We start from the raw sequence: 18,844 nt of genomic DNA on the forward strand, positions 1-18,844 counted from the left end.
AATGACATTTTAAAAAGATGTTTAAAAGAAGAGTTGACAGTCAACTGAAGAACTTGAGGATCTGCTGCGGAAGAAAAATTTAAGTGGAAGGTCATGTATTTTACCCAGACCTGCTTGCAAGACAGAGGTGAGGGAGATACAGTTTTGTATCAAGATCAGGTCCCTTCCCTCACCTACCAACATTCCTAATTTCTGCCAAAGAGAAGATATTCAGAAGCAGATTTGGACCATTTTAACATTGTTTCCCTAGAGGTATAAAACACATATACTAGCAGAACTCTGGTAAGAATAATTCAGCTGGATTTGAACCAAGTATGCTGTTCGGTACTCCAAGATGATATATGTTCAAAAGTTTACAAGGAAGTCCAGAAGGTCCGAAGGAATTCATCCTGATGGGCATAACATCCATGGTGGTACTCATTTCCCACAGCACTAGAAACCTGCAATTTTCCCATGAAACTGCAGCTGCCTTTCTGATTGTACTGGGCCAAGGAGAGTCTTCCAATAGAGCTTGAGTCAGTGATAGGTGAATAGATTGGAAACAGTGCATAAATATTATTGCTATGACCCTGCTGTTTGTCAAGGGAGAAAGGCATGTAGATATCTCTCTGCTGGCTCCTCCTTGTCATTTAGGTCCTCCACAAATCCACAGGAGGTTTCCACATAGAGATCAGTTATGAAGAAGCTCCCATGTGACCAAAGAAGGTAACCCAACATCTTTCTAGACATTTGAACATTTTTTTCTCATCATCTCACCCCCCAAACCCAACCTTGGGGTTTAAGGTGTCAGCCAATAATTTGGCTTTATATTATAAGCCAGACAGGATTAGTTAAGGGATAGAAAAAAAAAATATTTTACAATACTTTTTCTCAATTTATATTCACTAATCCAACATATCAACATTTATTTGAGGAATAAGCAGTATTCACAATGCACCAAGCCATTCAGATGCCATCCGGCTTCATATACATTATAGTTGTTGCAATTAAATATTGGAACATGGTATCATCATATGTGAATGAACAATCAGCCAAATAGCATGAAAAGGACATAAGAAGTACCTGCAGTTGGTACTTAGAGTCCATAATCACTGCAGTATTCTAATAAGCTATCAGAATGTATGCAATTAAAGGAGGCATTTATGACTTTCAGTTGACCTTCTGCATTTTTGTTTTTTCCCAAGCTAAAATATCACATCATTAAGTGTGCAAAAGAAATCTGTTGGGAGTTGACTTTTTTTGTTCATTCGTAATAGAGGCCTTTGCAGTCTACAGATTAATTTTGATAGTTAAACATGAAGCAATCATCTTGGATAGTCTAAAACAGTGCAGTCATACTGCTTTCCATGAATCTGTTTTTTCCTTTCCTAGGACCCTGTCAGCGGTAAACTCTGGCAGTGTCATTTGACTGAATGTTTTTCTAAGTGAACATCACTTTACCCTGTCTTCTCCACAGACTTTATTTTTAATGCCTTGGAATTTCACCATCTTTGGGGCAGGGCTTGGCATGGTGTCAGAACTTAACAATGATGTGAATTTTCAGGCTTCACACTTGCGCTTCCCAGAGCTGGCAGGAGCTAAAGTGATATGGAGAACACAGGCTAGCATGGGATGGAGGTTCTCAGAGATGGGGAGGCTTTAAAGGAGTCCTTCCCCTCTCAGCAGCTTTGGACAGAGAGGGTTTGCAGGAATGGAGAAGAGAACATGGCTCTGCTTTCCTTGGCTAAACAGTTGTCACAAACCATGTTCTGAGAGTAAAAGCAGACTCGGAGAAGATAACCGCAGCTTGAAAATTCTCTTTACTTCTGAAAAGCACTCCAAATCTAGAATACAGGCACTCCCAAGTTCTTACTACGAGCTTACCTTTGGGCAGCATAGTGTTTCGGAACACCGTGCGTATGTTACCTATCACCCATGAATCTGCGTTTACTGCTTTTTTGATAGACTGTTGCCATTTTCATAAAGATGGAAGAATAAGAAACTTTTAAACTTTGCATACAATGATAAACTCATCTAATTTGAAAACGCCTCTCTTGAGATGGACTGAGGCTGAACTTTCTGGGAGAAGATTCCTATTTGGATCGCTCACTGACCTTGGAGAAAGAGCGAGTGATATGTCCTGCCTTCCACTGTTCATGGGAAATGCAGTTATAGCACTTTTGCATATTTCTGCATAGTACTGCACTTCTGAGAGGTGTCAAGGTGCAGCATATTTGAGTCTTTTGCTGACAACTTTGTTCTTACATGACTGGGGTACACAGGGGTCAGATATACTCGTGCACATTTAAAATGTAATCTCAAATCAATACTTGAAAACAATCTCACTTCCAGCTAAGTCCTAAGGAAGCAGAATACGGACATGAAGTGGCACAAGAGACACACTCACACACACATGCTAACATGATCTTTTAGCTCATACCTCATTGTGAGAATCATTTCTACAATAATAAGTTTACAAGCTACAAGAGATTTTGAAATTGAAACGTAACAAAACCGAGAGCAAATCCAGCTGAAAAAATGTCCTAATTTGAATTATATTATGTTTTTAGGAGAAAATCGGAGGGACTCAGACTGTACAATCTGAAAGGTAAATATAGGTTGGCAGATTGCCAACTCTGTTAAGCACACTTGAGGGGGATTTCTGTTATAATCCTATATAACAGATATGCACCCTATTAGATCAATCTACTATTAAAAAAAAAAAAGAACAAAAATAATTACTTCATCCTATATAAAGCATAGGAATGACTTAAAAAGGGGGTAGGAAGCTAGAGCATTGTTGCAAAGAAATTTCTTCATTTTAAAAAGATTCTGATCATATTACTTTTTATGTCAAAATAAAGCAAGAAATGCCAGTTTCCCCCCATTCTTATCAAAATTGTCCCCATCTTACCACTTATTCTGAATTTTTCCTATTGCTTTTCTCCATCAATTCCTGATTTTCCCCCCAATTTTTCAATCCATTGAAGCAGTTCTTGGCAATACAACACAGCCCCATATGTCAGTACTGGCAGAGAGGACACATCCAACAGCAGCTACATCCTTGCACCTCACAAAGACTTCACCTGCAAGGGCTCTGCCGCTTTCATCCTGGCTCCCACTCTTCTTACTCTTTCTCCGTCTAGCACAGCACCGCTTCTCCGGCTGGGAAGGCCAGTAAGCACTTCCTTTACAGACCTAGCGCAGCTGCCACTGTGCTCTCTGGACCAGCCAGAAGAGGCTGCCCTGACAGCAGAGTGGAAAGAATGCTTCAGCATAGTGAAAACAGAACTCTTCAGTTTGGCATCCTGGGACCAGCTCAAGCAGTCACTAGTGGCAGATGATCAAAATTGGGCGAGTCACAATGAAAGGGTTTCCACACTATTTGCTTACGTGTCACTCAAGGGCACAATGATTATATATTGTGCTCCCACGAAAATGCTAGTCGCTTAGATTACTATCAGAACAAAACTATTCATTTCTGCATTACCCTGATGACATGAGAACCATTGCCCCAAAAAATGCACAAGCATGAGATTTTTATATATACACACACACGCATACTTGCATGCATGCATATATATAGTATGTATGAACTTTAGTTTAGAAATAACAAAAGAAATGAAATTACTGCGTATCTCCAAAAGGCGAGAACTATGAGACATGCAGGAAAGAGACACAAAGTTTTGGCTGCTTCTAATTAAAACTAAAAACATGAAGTTACCCAATTATGCTCCCATCAGCATTCTCGTTTTCCGTCAACACACAATATTATATTCATGAGCTTGCTGATTACGCACACTGTATTCCACATTATATAAGACTAGAAGAATGTGAGAAACCCATTACCAACAATCAATTCATTGTATGAGTTCATACACAGATTCCCCAGAATTTCCTACCGTTCTAATTGCTGTAGGGATTCCAGATTCATCTACTGGGCCAATCCCTGCATAATGTGGAGCTTTAATGACTGTAATTTTTTTTTCTTCTTCTGAGGATCTACAGATTGGTATTGTACTGCTGGTGGTACTGCTGCCAACAGTCTGAACATGCTGTGAGTATGTCTCTGTGGACTCTGTAAAGATAACATGACAGAATATTGTATAATGATAGAATAATCATACTTGGCAGTTATAACACGCTCCCCTATTTCAGTATGCCATATGAAGACTGACAACAACCTTAACCACTTACATATACAACACTTAAAAAAAAAAAAATCTTAGCTGGGGATTTGCCCTACTTAATGTTACATCAACAAAATTATAAACTTCTTTAAGGACGAGACAGGCTATTCAACTCAGATCCCCTTAGAAAAGAGGTGCTTTTTCAGAGCATCTTGCTCACAAAAAAACCCTCAACAACTATCAACAAACCCAGCAAAATCTATTGAAAAACAGTGGCAGCAGCCTTTTTCCTATAAAACAAACTTGCACCTTTCCTATCTATTCCTTGAAATTCATGATAACATTTCAAAACTTCTTCCCCCACCAAGTCTAGCAAACTACAGAAAGTTGCTGTCCTGTAAGCACTGCAACAGATTCCAAAAAGCCCTCCACAAAGACTTATGTGATGTGTGTTCAGAAACAGTAAGTTCTGATGCATGGATAGTCTCAAAAAACCCAAATTCTGACATTCAAATTTTATCCCTTAAAGTTTTATAAGTGTGTTTGAGTGCCTCTACATATAATCCATAAAAATGAACCTCAGTAACTTGGCATCTGTAAAGCAATATAATGATCCACCTACATTACTTCCGGTGAACTGTGCAAAGCTGCTACTGGTTTGTGGTGACTTGCAATACTTCTACACTTCTTCCTCAAACCTTCCTTTATAATTAATGAAATTAATACATCACTATTACCATTTCCCTCTAAAACTCAGAGTCATTTATTTAATAAGAACCACCTCACTGCTGGGATGTGCCATGTAAAAACCTGTGTTGCTGCAGATGATGTACTTCGTTCCTGTATGCAGGAAAATGAGCCCTGCTCCTTCAGGCAGCACGTTGTGGTGAATTAGTGAGCTGCTATAACAAAGCATCTTTTTTTGCAAGAGCAGGTACAATGCTTGTTAGACATTTCCACCACAGGATAAATGAATGTAGGGAGTAAAAATAAATATTCTAACACAACTAGTGAAGATTACAATTGCCTTTTGTGTGATATTAACATCTGTTGATTCTACTGAAGCGAAATAATTGAATTGCAATATGACTCAGCAAAAGGAGCTCTTGTAACTTAAAATCTAATTTTAAATTTAATATTTCTGCTCACTCCTACTGCAGAGAGCTGGATTTGGCATGGCTGTTTCAGCTGTTTACTTAAGTTTGAAATCTTGTAAATAATCCAGTACTACACATATATGGCGAGGGGCAACTCTGCATGACAAATGTCTGAATACTTGGGCCTTTTTCCCAAAATGCGTGACGTTAAATTTAGAAAACATTTTGGATTCGATCCTTCATTCTTCACAGGCCTCAAACTGAGGCCATCAGTGGGATTTTTACATAAGCAAGGAGAATTAAATCAGGCTGTTATTGTGGAACGCAGAACTTCAGCATCAAACAAGAATAAAAGTCATGGGAAAACACTTCATTTATTTCAGGTATACCCCAAACAGAATTGATGCATCTTTAGATCAGCAAACTGGAAATAATCAAAGAATCTAGAATTCTGGGATGTGGAGAAACCCATGTATACAGTTTTTGTACTTATTATGATAGCGATACCAGCACTTATCTAAGTCATCAGTCTCAGAGCGAGGACAGTTACCTAATTTCTCTGCATGCACAACAAAAAAGCAACCTCCAGAATCATATTCAGATTATTTTTTATCTATAGTCTTATCTGAATTTGCAAAACACTGGTAGAAAAAGCAGCAAGCAAATAATTGTTCTGGCAAAACTAGATTATACTAGCAAAACACCTTTCTAAGGCTGATCATGTATTTTTTTTTTTTAAATTAACAATGCCCTACAAAAAAAAAACCATAAACAAATTATAGATTGACATGGATTTAGGTGTTTAAAAGACCAGAGCCCCACCCTTTGTTGGCAGTATTTCTACTGAAGAATACAGAAGGTGTGGGAAGAACCAATGTAAAGAGTTGGCTCTTGGTCTCTTAAAGAAGGCAAAACCTGAAGGGGCTGCACAGGTTGATTTATTTTGATACATGCTCTTTCCTTAGTAAAGCTAATAGAAAGGTGGCAAGAGATCACTCTCATACACGTAAGTAATACAACTTAATAGTAACGCCAGTTCAGGATAACTATTTTATCTAACAATAAATGCTATTTATTTTTTGCATTTACTTCCCAAGGTCAAGGAATAGACAATAACTTTATTATGGATGTGAAGCACTCTGCAATTGTTTGTAATTTTTGCCACATGAATTGGAATATTTTATGTAATATATAAAGCAAACATTCTGTGTGAGGCTTACCCATCATCCTGCCGTGCTGCATGATAACAATGTTAGAATTGAGTGAAGCTGGTGGAGGGTAAGCTGAAGAAGGGGAAAAAGGCCTTTGAAAGTGACTCACTGGGCTGGCAGCGGTGCCAGAGTTCCCATTCACGGTGATCTGAGCCTGAGAGAAACAAAACAATATCCCATTAAACTACACACAAAGCCCTCCGACTGCCATCCCAAAAAGAGTGATGCAAGACTGTCATCCACACAACAATTACCAGTTGTCAGGTACCTAGGCATAACAGCCTCTGCATTCACTGAAATACAAAACTCATCACAAGGGGAGCAGAATGTGTTCCTTATATACCTTGTACCTCCCCCCTTCTCTCCTCATTTGTGCTGTCTGTGAAGCATGCTGAAGTCATGGGGAGGTGACAGAAAGACCATAGTCAAGGCAACAAACATGGCACAAACAAGGTCTGCAGAAGTCTGACAGCAATATGAAATGAAGATGGCAGCAAAAGTTTCTCTCGTTGAGTGACAAAGGCTGCCGGGCACAGATGACTCACTCCAAGAGACGTATTCCCTTAATGCATGTGCTCAAGCCCTATTGATATTAACGGAAACTTTTGCGCAGACTGAAGGGAAAGGTCTCATTAAGACTAGCTAAAGAGAGTGAGCCAAAGCTGCTCTAAAAAATGGAAGCCAGCTGGCATGACTATGGGATGCTGATATGTAATCTATCACAATAAAAATAAATAGCACCAATAAAAAAAACCCCACAACCACAAAACAACAGATCAAATAAATAAAATGGGAAAGCTAAGTAAACTGGAAGTAGAGCAGCATCACAAGCCGTTTAGGCTTTAGTCACAAGAGGTACTTCTGACACAGTCTGCTTCCCTGCTTAGAATCCCCTGGATATTTTGAACAGCAAAGCATAAGTAAAAACCATATTAAATGGCATATTATTTTTACATTTAAAAATGGAACAGTTTATGACCTCTTGTATACACTTGTATTTGGGAGATTGCTGATTTGATTTGAAATTTTTTAACGTCTCGGCCTCAAATAGCTATGAGAACAAAACAAATTCTGGCTGCTATGCATACATCGTGTGAAGTCCTAGATGCATTCAGGGGTTTCTCATTTTAAGGATGTCTGTTTTCAGAACCAAGCTAAGTCTGTGTTGTGGCACTGTCTCCATTAAAACTTTTGTGTTTAAATGTTTCCTCTCTTAATAAAGTCGAGAACCAAAACGTAAACTAAGTTGGCATTTCTCACACCATCCTCCCCTCCGAAAGAACTTGGAGCTGTAAGAATACAAAAGCTACACAAGCTCAAAGATAGCATTTCAACAGGTACGGAGAAATGTTTTCAGTTGAAGTTCCTAGATGAGGCCAGCCATCTCTACCCTTCTTCAGGGGTTCACCCATTCTCTTTTCCTGCATATTGTCCTTTTGAGAAAGCTTGTTTCCAGGGAAAGCAGGGTGCAACTATGTCCAGAACTTTATAGCTTCTTACTAATTTACTATGGCTTTTGTTTCCCAGAAGAGAGGAGCAGAACTAGTGTGAGTTCTTTGTAGACTAGAAAGCTACTTCTATGAATTTCTGTAACAAAAAATTAAAATATTCTTGCGATAGGCTTTACCAAAGAGCTGAGTTAGATAGCAAGGCTCTTACACGAAGTAGTACACAATATGATGAAAACAGGACCCACACAGTAGCTGATGGACATCAGTCATAACTATATATGTGGCATGTCCATATATGACATTTTTGAGTTTGATTCTAAAGGTCTTACAGAGGATATCAGCTCAGCCATAATTTCTTAGTTTCTAAAGACCTTCTTATGAGGAAAGTTTCTGTGAGGGTGGCTATTGCATTTGTTTATCTGATGCATCCTGTACTGGTGAGAGGGTTAGTGATAAAAGAGGGTTTTGCAAAGTTTCAGAGTTCCAAGGGCCTTTTCCTGCCCTTGGAATCACTTGGGAGATGTTGACATTTCAATCTGAGCATGCTTTAGGTCCAGGTGACAGAGTTTGTTCCCAGATTTTACAAGGAAGTGAAATCTTTAAGATGCATGTTTGTGAATTAGACCCTTTACTTTCTTAGGCAATCTCCTTTGGGGGAAAATAAGATGATAAAGAAAATAACTATTTCACCAAAATCTCCCAGTTTACTGGGAAGATAATCCTCATCTCTTTCACACTCTTTGTTTCTCATAGGCTCCTCCATTTATTTTTTCCTCCACTATACTTTACCTGTGCTCTACTGCTAGCAAAGAAACCTACTTCTGCTGCTAGGTAATCAAACTCTTGTAAAGACTTCTCCTAGCTACCAGGTTTAAACTTCCTTTAATTTGCCTAAGCATCAGAAAGAGCAGCTCTCTTGACTTCTGAATCAGAGCAGCAAAAAGTATCTATCTGGGATTGGAGCTGCCTTCTAACTTTCTCTCTGCTGAGGCCTGGGTTTGTTCAGCCTGGAGAAGACTGAGGGGGATTTCATCAATACCTATAAATATCTAAAGGGAGGGTGTCAGGACGATGGGACTAGGCTCTTTTCAGTGGTGCCCAACAACAGGACAAGGGGCAATGGGCACAAGCTGGAACACAGGAAGTTCCACCTCAATAGGAGAAAAAAATTCTTTCCTGTGAGGGTGACAGAGCGGTGGAACAGGCTGCCCAGGGAGGCTGTGGAGTCTCCTTCCCTGGAGACATTCAAAACCTGTCTGGACGCGTTCCTGTGCCCCCTGCTCTAGGTGTGCCTGCTCAAGCAGGGGGGTTGGACAAGATGATCTCCAGAGGTCCCTTCCAACCCCCAGTATTCTGAGAGGCAGGCAGCAAAAGGGAAGAGATCCCATTATGGATGTCCGCACAGTTTTGTGCAACAATGTTGCACAGCACACCCCCAGCCTCAATACATTGAATTAGGCTGAAATAGTCAGGATCAATTCTTGAAGCCTGGGATAGTCCCGGAACCTGGGAAAAGGCAAAATCTAATGTGTACTTCCCTTCCAAATTTCCATTAGATTCCACAACTTTAAACTACATAAACAAAAAAAGAACCCATGCAAATTACTTTATAAGGATAATGTTCATAATTGGAATAGAATCACAAAAAAATAGTTTCTAAAACCAGTGATTCTGTGATTGTGCCTCCAATTCTAAGCATAATTCTTATTTGGGCTTATAATTCTCATACTTCAGGTTTTCAAAGAAGCTGTAATCTGTGACTAAAAGTATGGCCAATTAACCACAGTTTTATGTTTAGCTCTGCCTTTTGCCTGGAATATTTCACAATTTTGTTGATTCAGCTCTTCCTGATGCCGTTTCTTTTTCTCAGAAGATCCGCTGTAAAACCTTTTTGCCTAAGCTCTCATTAAGGACCTCAAGAATAAACAAACATCCTCGATGTGGACAGAAAGTCTTTGAAAGTGTGGTTCTGTCTTATGCGGCCACAGTGCTGGATGGCACAATCCTACATTACTTTTATTGTTCTCTCAGTGATTTTCACCTACAAAATGAAGAGGAGTCTCCTTTGAGAATGAAGATCATTACAGGAGTAGGGCCACTAGCAGTGCACATGCATGTGCCACCAGCTCTCCATCATTTTCTCATTTCACAGCTACATTTATAGTCACATGTCCATCCTCCACAGAGGATGGGAGACAAAGACTACTCTGCAGAGGCGGGTCTTGTGAGCAGTTTAATTTCTGTGGAGCTTTTAGGAATATTTGGGGATTTTTGTCCATTGATAGGAGACTCATCCCTTCTCCCTTCTCTTTGTTGATTAATGGTGAACAACTGTTATGCTCATCCTTGACATGTCTAAGAGAGAAAGTGGTGGTCAGACCTGACCATAACATATCCCTCTACAGAGAGACTACCCAAAAAAGGAAAGGAGGGACTGTTCACTTTAGCTTACAAAAATGGTGCTCAGAGAAAACAAATACAGTTAGCTGGTTATTTTAGAAGTAGGTTAGAAGAAAATATAAATGTTCATGCTTCCCATAGCTAGTAAATGATCACATAGTGATTGTGCCTTCTTTACACATACAGGTGTATATTGATTATGGTACCTTTGGTTACAACCACGAGGCTGTATGCAGATTCACAGTATTGATTCTTTTTTAAAAAAAGTTTGAAAGCTGTGTTACAAGAGTTAGGAATGATAGCCTTTACATGCCTGTTGTTGTTGTTATTTTTTTTTTCATTCAGAGCACTGACCACAGACTGTTGACTTTCCAGGGGGCTATGTGCAAATTTGGGCTCAAAATACTTTTTATAAAATACACATGAAACTTTAAAAACATATAAACTGTCTGTTCTTTTCATACTTGAAAATGACAGCATGCTGAAGTATTTGTACAAAGTTTGAACACTCTTGTGACCCAGTAATACTTTGGTCTCAGAACATCTCTCTCTTTGTAATTCAGCAACAAATTGCTAAATCTAAATGAAGGCTTTGTTCCGACTCATTTTAATCATGCAGATAATCTCAAAAGAAATATGAAGTGATCTGGATTTGACCCAAATTCCATACCTTCTTTCTACCCATATATGAGTGCACTAAGGTACAGAAAAGTGAATGTATATATGAAATGTCTAATTGCATGCTGGTTTTTTTCCCCTTGATTTAATCAAGAGAAAAGTAACAGGACACTTGGGTACTACAAGATTATTTATGAAGCTCACTCCTGTAAGAAACTGTGCTTAGGAGAGGAAAAGTTTAGTTAGAGGAGAGAAAAACAGTTTCATGCTGTCAGTGGTCATGGCTGGGGAAAAAACTGCATTAAATATTGCCAAAAATTACTATGGATTTATGAGTTATATTACTGAAATCTGTACCTCAGTATAAAGCAAAAATGATGGTAGCCCAGAGGCTACAAACTCCACAAACCTGTATGTTGCCAACAGATTTTAAACAAATCTCTTCAAACTCTACAGACGCCTTCCTTTTAATACATTTGGAACAGATATTTAGTGAACTTATTTTCATTTATTTTAAGCAAAGTGTTTTATATACCTCAGCTGACCATACAACTGTGCAACAACTTAGTATCATTTTCCTATTACCAAATCTGCTATGCCAATGGTTTTTTTTTAAACAACTGTTGCAAAACATACTGTCAGTCTGTGAACACAGAAAACTACTGAAACGGAATACTTGTCTGTGTAACAGGATACAGACAAGTTTGAATTCTTTTCCCCTTTGACAACCTGTTTGAACAAAATGGAGGAGGAAAAAAGGAAGCATAATTACATGAGAAGTGGCAGCAGTGTTGGTTAAGGTGGTGCCATCTGACACAGCAGACATCTGGCTCAAGGTTGGGGAAGGTGTTTCAGAGCAGTCAGTAGTATAGCTACAAGTCTGCAGCTCATCTAGAATGGCTGTGGAGGACTCACTCACTGTGCGGGAGGAGCACTCACTCATGGCAGAATCTGTGCTTACAGAGGCTGTTTCGTTCCTGTGGATAACACTTTCAGAAGCTAGGTATGGGCATTTATATGAAAATTGTGAAAGGGCTGGGGTTTTATAAAAGCGTGAAGGCAAAAAATCATCAAGCGTTGGCAAAGAATATGGTACTAGATGGGTGCCACTGTCTGGTGACAAAGAGGCTCTGTTAACTGGTACCACAGGAGGAGGAAGAGGCAGTGGAGAAGCTTCTGTTGCTGTTTGTCTGTGTGTCTGTGAAGCATTTACCTCCATCACAGGGGCAGTTACTTTCTGGTTTCCAAGCTGAGATTTGAGGAAAAAAAATAAGAGAAGAAACAGATTACCAAATGAATAAAAACCTTTTCCTTTTGCCTCTTGCTGTGTGTAGGAGAATTACAAAAGCGTAAGTTTTTCAGCAGCCCGAGGACGTTCACAATCACATGGATTAGGAAATAAATTAACCACGCTCTATATTAAAGTAGAAAAACAAAAGAAATCAATGCATCATATACTAGTGGAAGCAATGCCAGAAACCATAGTGTGCTGGGGATAAATATTCATAATGTACTGCATATATTAATGATCTCAGTTGTGCATTGAGAAGGTTTACACTATTTTATACTTTACATAAACATGAGGTTAGAGAACGTCATGTTCTTTTTTTTGTAAAAGGAAAAAAAAGGATCTGCAAGTCTGATCTCTGTAAATGTTGCTCTGCTTTTTGTCAAAGAACAGGTATCGTCTTGAAATTAACTGTAATATACAGATGGGCAGGACTGCAAGCTGAACGGAAACACTAATACTCAATGGTCATATGAGCTGCAAGCGATAGGTTGTGGACTTTTTTGTCTTTTTGACTTAACACATCTTCTCCACTGCCTCTCTAATAAAAATGTTTGGATGATCTTTGAATTTCCAAGCACCCTGGAAGCACCCTGTCAGCCGACTGGATAAGGTGTACTCGTAGGAGCCTTTCAACATTAGAGGACACAAGGATTGTTAGGGTAACTGGTATAAATCTGAGGAACAACAAAGACTGGGAGCACAGGAACAGGAGAGGGATGACTTCATACTGAAACAAAATACACTATTGGTTTGGCTTCAGCATAATTCCTTGAAAGTATAAGGGAACATCCTCATGAGAGTGCTTGTTGAAACTGCCACACAATGTCAGAACTGTATGTTCTGTTATTTCAAATGAGACACAGGACACTGGATTTAAACCAGTCCTGAAACTGGCTTTCTTCATCTGCAACTTCTTTTTGAATTCAAGATATGTGAAAAGCATGTTGGCATCCAATCTTTGTTAAAGAGCTGCACAAATCCTTCTATACCGCCTATCAGCCATGAGCTTTCAATCAGCTCCTGAAGTACGTCAAAATACTGCCTACTTCAGCACTAATTGTTTCACTTTTGGTAGGGCTGAGGAACTCTGGAATACCTGCGGGGAATGAGTGTTTGGGATTTTTAATTTATGCAAAATAGAGGACAGTAAGATATCATATGCAGTAATTACTATTTTAAAGAGCAACATTTACTCATAGATATCACATTGTTACCAATAATAACATGGTTATTTCCTCTGCTCAGAATAGGCAGATGTCTTTAATCATTCAAAACGTATTTCAAGCCATCAGATTAAAATGCTGTTTTGGCATTTTAATCCAAAATCTGAAAATATGTTCTGAAGCCCTTATGGAAGACTTGGAACACAACCCAGATTGTGCTACTTATGAGAGGTCACTGGGGATCCAGTCCCATAATTCTTGCTGAGATCAACTAGAATTTACACAAATAACCTTACTGAGGCCAATGGGCCCATCCCTATGAATAAGCATTTCAGAAAAAGAATCTTAAGCATGTGAGCAGATATCCATCGCTTGTTCCAAATGGTTCAAAAGAACTCTTTGGCATTGCTGGACCTCTGGTGTACACAAAAATAGCCAGAAGCTGCTGTTAAAATCTGCAGTTAAAACACTAAAGAAATTTAGTCAAGGAGCTTTAAATCTTATTCACAGCAATGTTTCAAATCTACAACTGAAAAAAAAAAATATCTTTCCATAGACTAAATCTGAATAGATTACTTCTTAATCGGAAAATCAATAATTGAGTGTATGACTATAAAAGGAAATATGACTTTTAGAGATAACTGATTTGCCAATGGAAACTTCAGAAGAACAATGGAACACTATCAAAATAATTTTATGAAAAGCAATCATATGCAGATGTGAAACAGCTGGTTATACAGCATAGTATATCAGGGTTTAAGTGGTGTGCATCTACATACATGTATAAGAAACAGTAATTTTACCTCACAGATACATAAAGGGAAGACAGAACCATCATTCATGATGAATTTCATCATCCATGTTGTAACTCAAGATCTCCAGAAAAAGACATGAACCAGGAGGCCACAATGCGATTATGAGGCAGAGCCAATATTAAGCTCTGAAGTTCTTGAGACCAGATATCCTCTCAGCATCCCCAGAATAGAAGTTACATATGACTGAGCCAAAATATGTAAACTGATCTCTAAATTGTTAAAAACCAGGAAATTTTGGAGACTTGAGAAACCTAGTAAGCCTTCTGGCTTTGAACTGAGAAGATTGCCTGCATGCCTGAGAAAAGAAGGGAGGGACAACACACAAACAGATATTCAGGGTGCATCCAGAGAGCTAGTGAAATTGAGTTCTTAAAGAATTAAATTAATTGTGTTTGGCAAATAATAGCTGATTTCGTCAAGGCAGATTCTTAAAAAGAATATAAAGTTATCATTCTTAAAACACGGGTAGAAGGAATGCAGCAACTCTAGGTACTGACTCCCAACACGTGGTTTCTCAGGTCTGTAGAGTAAAACTTGAATATTCTGCCCGGTTCTAGAATTTTGTCATAGGTACAACCATCACTCTGGGAAAGAGTGGCTGAAATGGCAATTTAAAACCGCATTGTTTTTGAAAACTGATTACACCATTTAAAAAACATGGATTGCTGGTAAACTCTAAACAGATACATTTGGCTACTACTAATCCATATTTTTCATCACTGTGAAAAACATAAGGAGAAGGCTGAATGCATTCCAGAAAACTTTTAATACCAATTCCGTTCAGTGTGCTTCAGATTAGGTTTGTTATTGTTGTAGCACAAGAAACGCCAGCAGAAGTCAGGCAGATTAAATGCCAAACAAGTACTTAACCAATTAGAATGATGAAAAACTAGTTAGATTACATAATTCTCTTGGGTTGTGGAGCAACGCTTGAGAGAGAGATAAATGTTATCACAGTCTCTGCTGGTCCATAGAAATGTTCACCTTCCATCAAATGGTAAAATGTCAGGCCTGAAGAATACAGTTGCTACCCAATTCACATGAAGTAGACATGTGGCCCTAGTATGGGTTTCAAAACCAGTCATCTATCATTTTAATGCAAGATCTGCAGGGAGTGGTGTGAGATTACTAATGACACCAAAGTGCTGGCCTTGCTTCAACAGTCAAGACACAGATAAGGAGACTCAGAAATAAGTGAATAAACTCATTTTGTTAATACATAGCAGAGTTTAGTAGTCAATCAAATTACACCCATACGCTTGCACAAATGGGTAAAAATACCTCTATTTTTACTTGTTAAAAGCTGATGTCAAAATCTCCAAACTGATGCTGCAAGTTACATTCTTATCCCCATTTTTACTAGCTAGCCCTCTTATTCTAAACTCAGTGTAAGGAGGTAGAGTTCAGCCCTTGTGCAAAACCACACTAGTGATACAGAACTTAAAATGAAAATTACGTGCGTGATTTTCTTTGCTTGCCTGTCCCCAAAATGTTGAAACCTGTTTTCTCTCCCTTCTACATCACTCAATGTATTGTCAATACCTAACACTAAGGTATTAGACAAACAGATTCAGAAACAATTTTTTGATTTCCGGCTTATTTTCCTTGATTCACTTTGTCTCTAGCTATAAGGCTGGCAAAAGAAACACTTTCATAAACATCTAGTATAGTAGTGTTTATTCCTCCAGGACACCAGGAGTAAAACAAGTGTTCGCTCATCTGTGGAATTCAAACAAACACGGCAAATGTTTTGCATCCTCAGTTTGAGAGTGCCGTATCTAGAACAAGAGGACACTTATGAACCCAGGAACAAAATTACCACAAACACACCAGGTGTTCACTTCAGAAGACGCAGCTCAGAATTCTTCATTAGTTTAGAACTTTTTCTTAGAAGAAACTCAGACAACAGAGTTTATCTTCATTGGTCTCATACTAACAAATACTAATTTCTCTGTTGAAATAGATAAGGTTATTTCTCTCATAGCTGCAGTATGGTACAGAGCAGCATCATCTCTCAAGACTGTAATAATGTAAAAACCTAATATTGAGTAACTTGAATGCTTCTCTCTTCATATACACTTTTAAGGAGTTTAACCTTTCTCTGAGTAGGAGTGTTTACAAAATGTCATTTGGTTGAGTCATACCATGCTTCTGCTTGCTCCTGAAGTTTCGGCAGATAAGCCCTGAGATGGAGTGCAAATAGGAGCACAAACATAACAAGATACATTAAAAAATACTGCAAAATGGTTGTGCATGAACTTGGACCATACAAGCTCTTTTTGGCTGTACTTTTCCATGCTTTGTGACATAATATAGTTGCACATGTTCGCTACACAGATACCCAAACATGCACAGTATTTCTCATTTACCATCTCTTAAGACGTGATGATTAGCCAATCTTGCCTCATGCTCCTCCACATACATAAACCCAGATGCAGAGGGAGAGCTGTTTGTTTTTACAGCGCCTTTCTAAACGGATTTGGTTTTGAGAATTTCTGTGGCAGCTTTGAACATCACTGGTGGGCCTAATCTACAGTCTGAGAGCATCCCCAGAGGATATAGCTTAACATAACAACCTATGATCTGCATATACAAAAGTATTTTAACTGATGTACCAAGTCCTTGCAAATCTAAAATAATTTTAAAGAGGAAAGTACTATCATGCATAGTATACTGGAAGTTAATTCGTCTGTGTGAGAGAAATTGTGAACTTTGCAAATACCATGAGATACAGTCCTGAAGGGAATCATAATTTTTGGCATTAGTTAGAACAGTTCCAAGATTTGAACCAGGGATCTGAGTCAGAAAAAAAAAGATTAAAATCTTTTTAGACATATAGCTCTAGCCTTTATTTCTAATTGTAGCCCACGACATCTTGGCTTTGGAACCTCATCTGATGTAGAACTTTACATCATCTGACATGCTGATTTATACTCTAGTTTTAGGTACATATTTTATCACAGAGCTAGCAAAACCCACTGGCTCCAGGACTTGATTGTGATGCCTGATACACCTCTTCATTCTACAGTTTAGAATTTATTTCAAAGTTGAACATCAGGGAGGATGTCAGCTGAATTTTGCAGGTGAGAGATCAATGAATGGATGCAGTTTGAAAAAATGGCTATATTCCTTAATAACCCCTTGTGATCGACTGAAATTTTTATCTTTTTATTCAAAGAAACCCAATTGCCACACTTCTGATCACTCTTCCCACAAACTGAAACCAAGGAGAAGGCAGAAAAATAAGTGTAGAATTGCCAAACAAGTCACAGCTACTTCTCAGACTTTTGTCAGCTCATAGTGAAATGAAAACAGATTCTAAAATAAATTGCAATATGTGTTTTAACTTCTAAAATCTAAGAAAAACATAACTAGAAGAGAAATTATTTTTAGTCATTCTGATTAGAGCTTGAGTATTATTCTGGATTCATAAAATAAAGGTATTTCCCCTAACTCTTGTTAGCTGTCATAAAACTACTTTCTGTTTGAGACACACTTTGATTTATCTGAGCATATATAATGCATCATACTACTTACAGGCTGAACAACTATTTTTAAGTGAAAAGAAAACATAGACACATAAGTTGTACTGGCCACACCTACACCTGTTCTACTGTCTGACCGTATCCCTTGTTGCTCATATTTAAAAGGCTTGCAAGCCTGACTCCTATAATCTTCATACTTACCCTAGCTACCAGAAAAAGCTCTTGCTCAGCTTTCGTTACAGTTTCTGACATGATATATTTAACATGGATCTTGCTTGAACCGACTCGTTCTACTTGACAAAAATCACTAAGTAGCAAACTAGTTTTTCTCAAGGGTAAAGCAAGTTATTTTTCCTCAAAATGTTCTACGTTTTATATAGCCTAATAGAAAGGTTTAAGATGATAGTTTTGTCTCTAACCACAACAAAGACACATGTGATTGACTCTTCTGTGCTCCCATTTGTTAATGGAATGAATTCAAAAGGAGCATTGCAAATTGTTGCCATATTATTTCATAGAGCTTTTTTCTGATCCAATTTTTTACTTGGGAATTGAAGGGAGGAATTGACATATTACAACTTGCAAAATGATCCTGTAGCTAGTTCTGATACTTGTGGCTTCTAAAGACCTGGTTGAATGTGATGCTGTGAAAGAATCACAGTCTGAGAGAGCAGCTGTGTTACTACTATTGACAATAGGGCTGTCAACAGACTAAGTTTGCAAGACTGTGCCATACTTCAGAGTAGCCCCACTGATTTCAGCAGAACTAGATGAACACAGGCATGCCACGGCGGGATCCTCACTCAGCCAAAACTTTGAGGCAGATATGCCTAGACCTATAGCAATCCCTATCTGCAACTGAAGGGCTTCCAAACTCGGATAAGCTGGTATATTGGTAGATATACTAGAACAATTAACTTTTTAAATAAAAAAATCTTAATGTGACTTAGGTAGAGCAGAATAGAAGTGACAAAGTTTATTCAGAGCTCTCCTTTTGCCTAGTATGTGTTTGCTGATGCTTTATTGCTCCAAGGCTTATTTTACTTGACTATTTGAACTTTCTGAATGGTGATAAACCCTGCCCAAAATCCTCTGGTCCTATACTGTGTGCTTGATGCTCCCATTTCTCCTAGATGAAATCAGTATAGTTAACAAAGAATTTTCACCTCAGTAGGCATAGGGTATAGGAGAAACAGAGGGACTT

At 38.4% G+C, this 18,844-nt stretch overlaps 1 protein-coding gene across 33 annotated transcripts in view; it reads right to left on the reverse strand.

Annotated features, from left to right (window-relative positions):
- The window catches only part of SORBS2 (sorbin and SH3 domain containing 2), a 232,611-nt gene that overhangs the window by 53,509 nt on the left and 160,258 nt on the right, over positions 1-18,844 (reverse strand). For 16 of the 33 annotated variants that reach the window (XM_075091293.1, XM_075091294.1, XM_075091292.1 and 13 more), the window contains 3 exons: positions 11,659-12,135; positions 6,427-6,571; positions 3,882-4,057 (listed from right to left, as the gene is read on the reverse strand). In XM_075091293.1, the coding sequence (XP_074947394.1) occupies positions 3,882-4,057; positions 6,427-6,571; positions 11,659-12,135 (798 nt within the window). The remainder of the gene's footprint in view (positions 1-3,881; positions 4,058-6,426; positions 6,572-11,658; positions 12,136-18,844) is intronic. The other 17 variants (XM_075091302.1, XM_075091300.1, XM_075091308.1 and 14 more) reach the window with 2 other exon arrangements.

The sequence above is a fragment of the Phalacrocorax aristotelis genome, chromosome 4 (genome assembly GCF_949628215.1).
Source record: "Phalacrocorax aristotelis chromosome 4, bGulAri2.1, whole genome shotgun sequence".
NCBI classification, from domain to species: domain Eukaryota; kingdom Metazoa; phylum Chordata; class Aves; order Suliformes; family Phalacrocoracidae; genus Phalacrocorax; species Phalacrocorax aristotelis.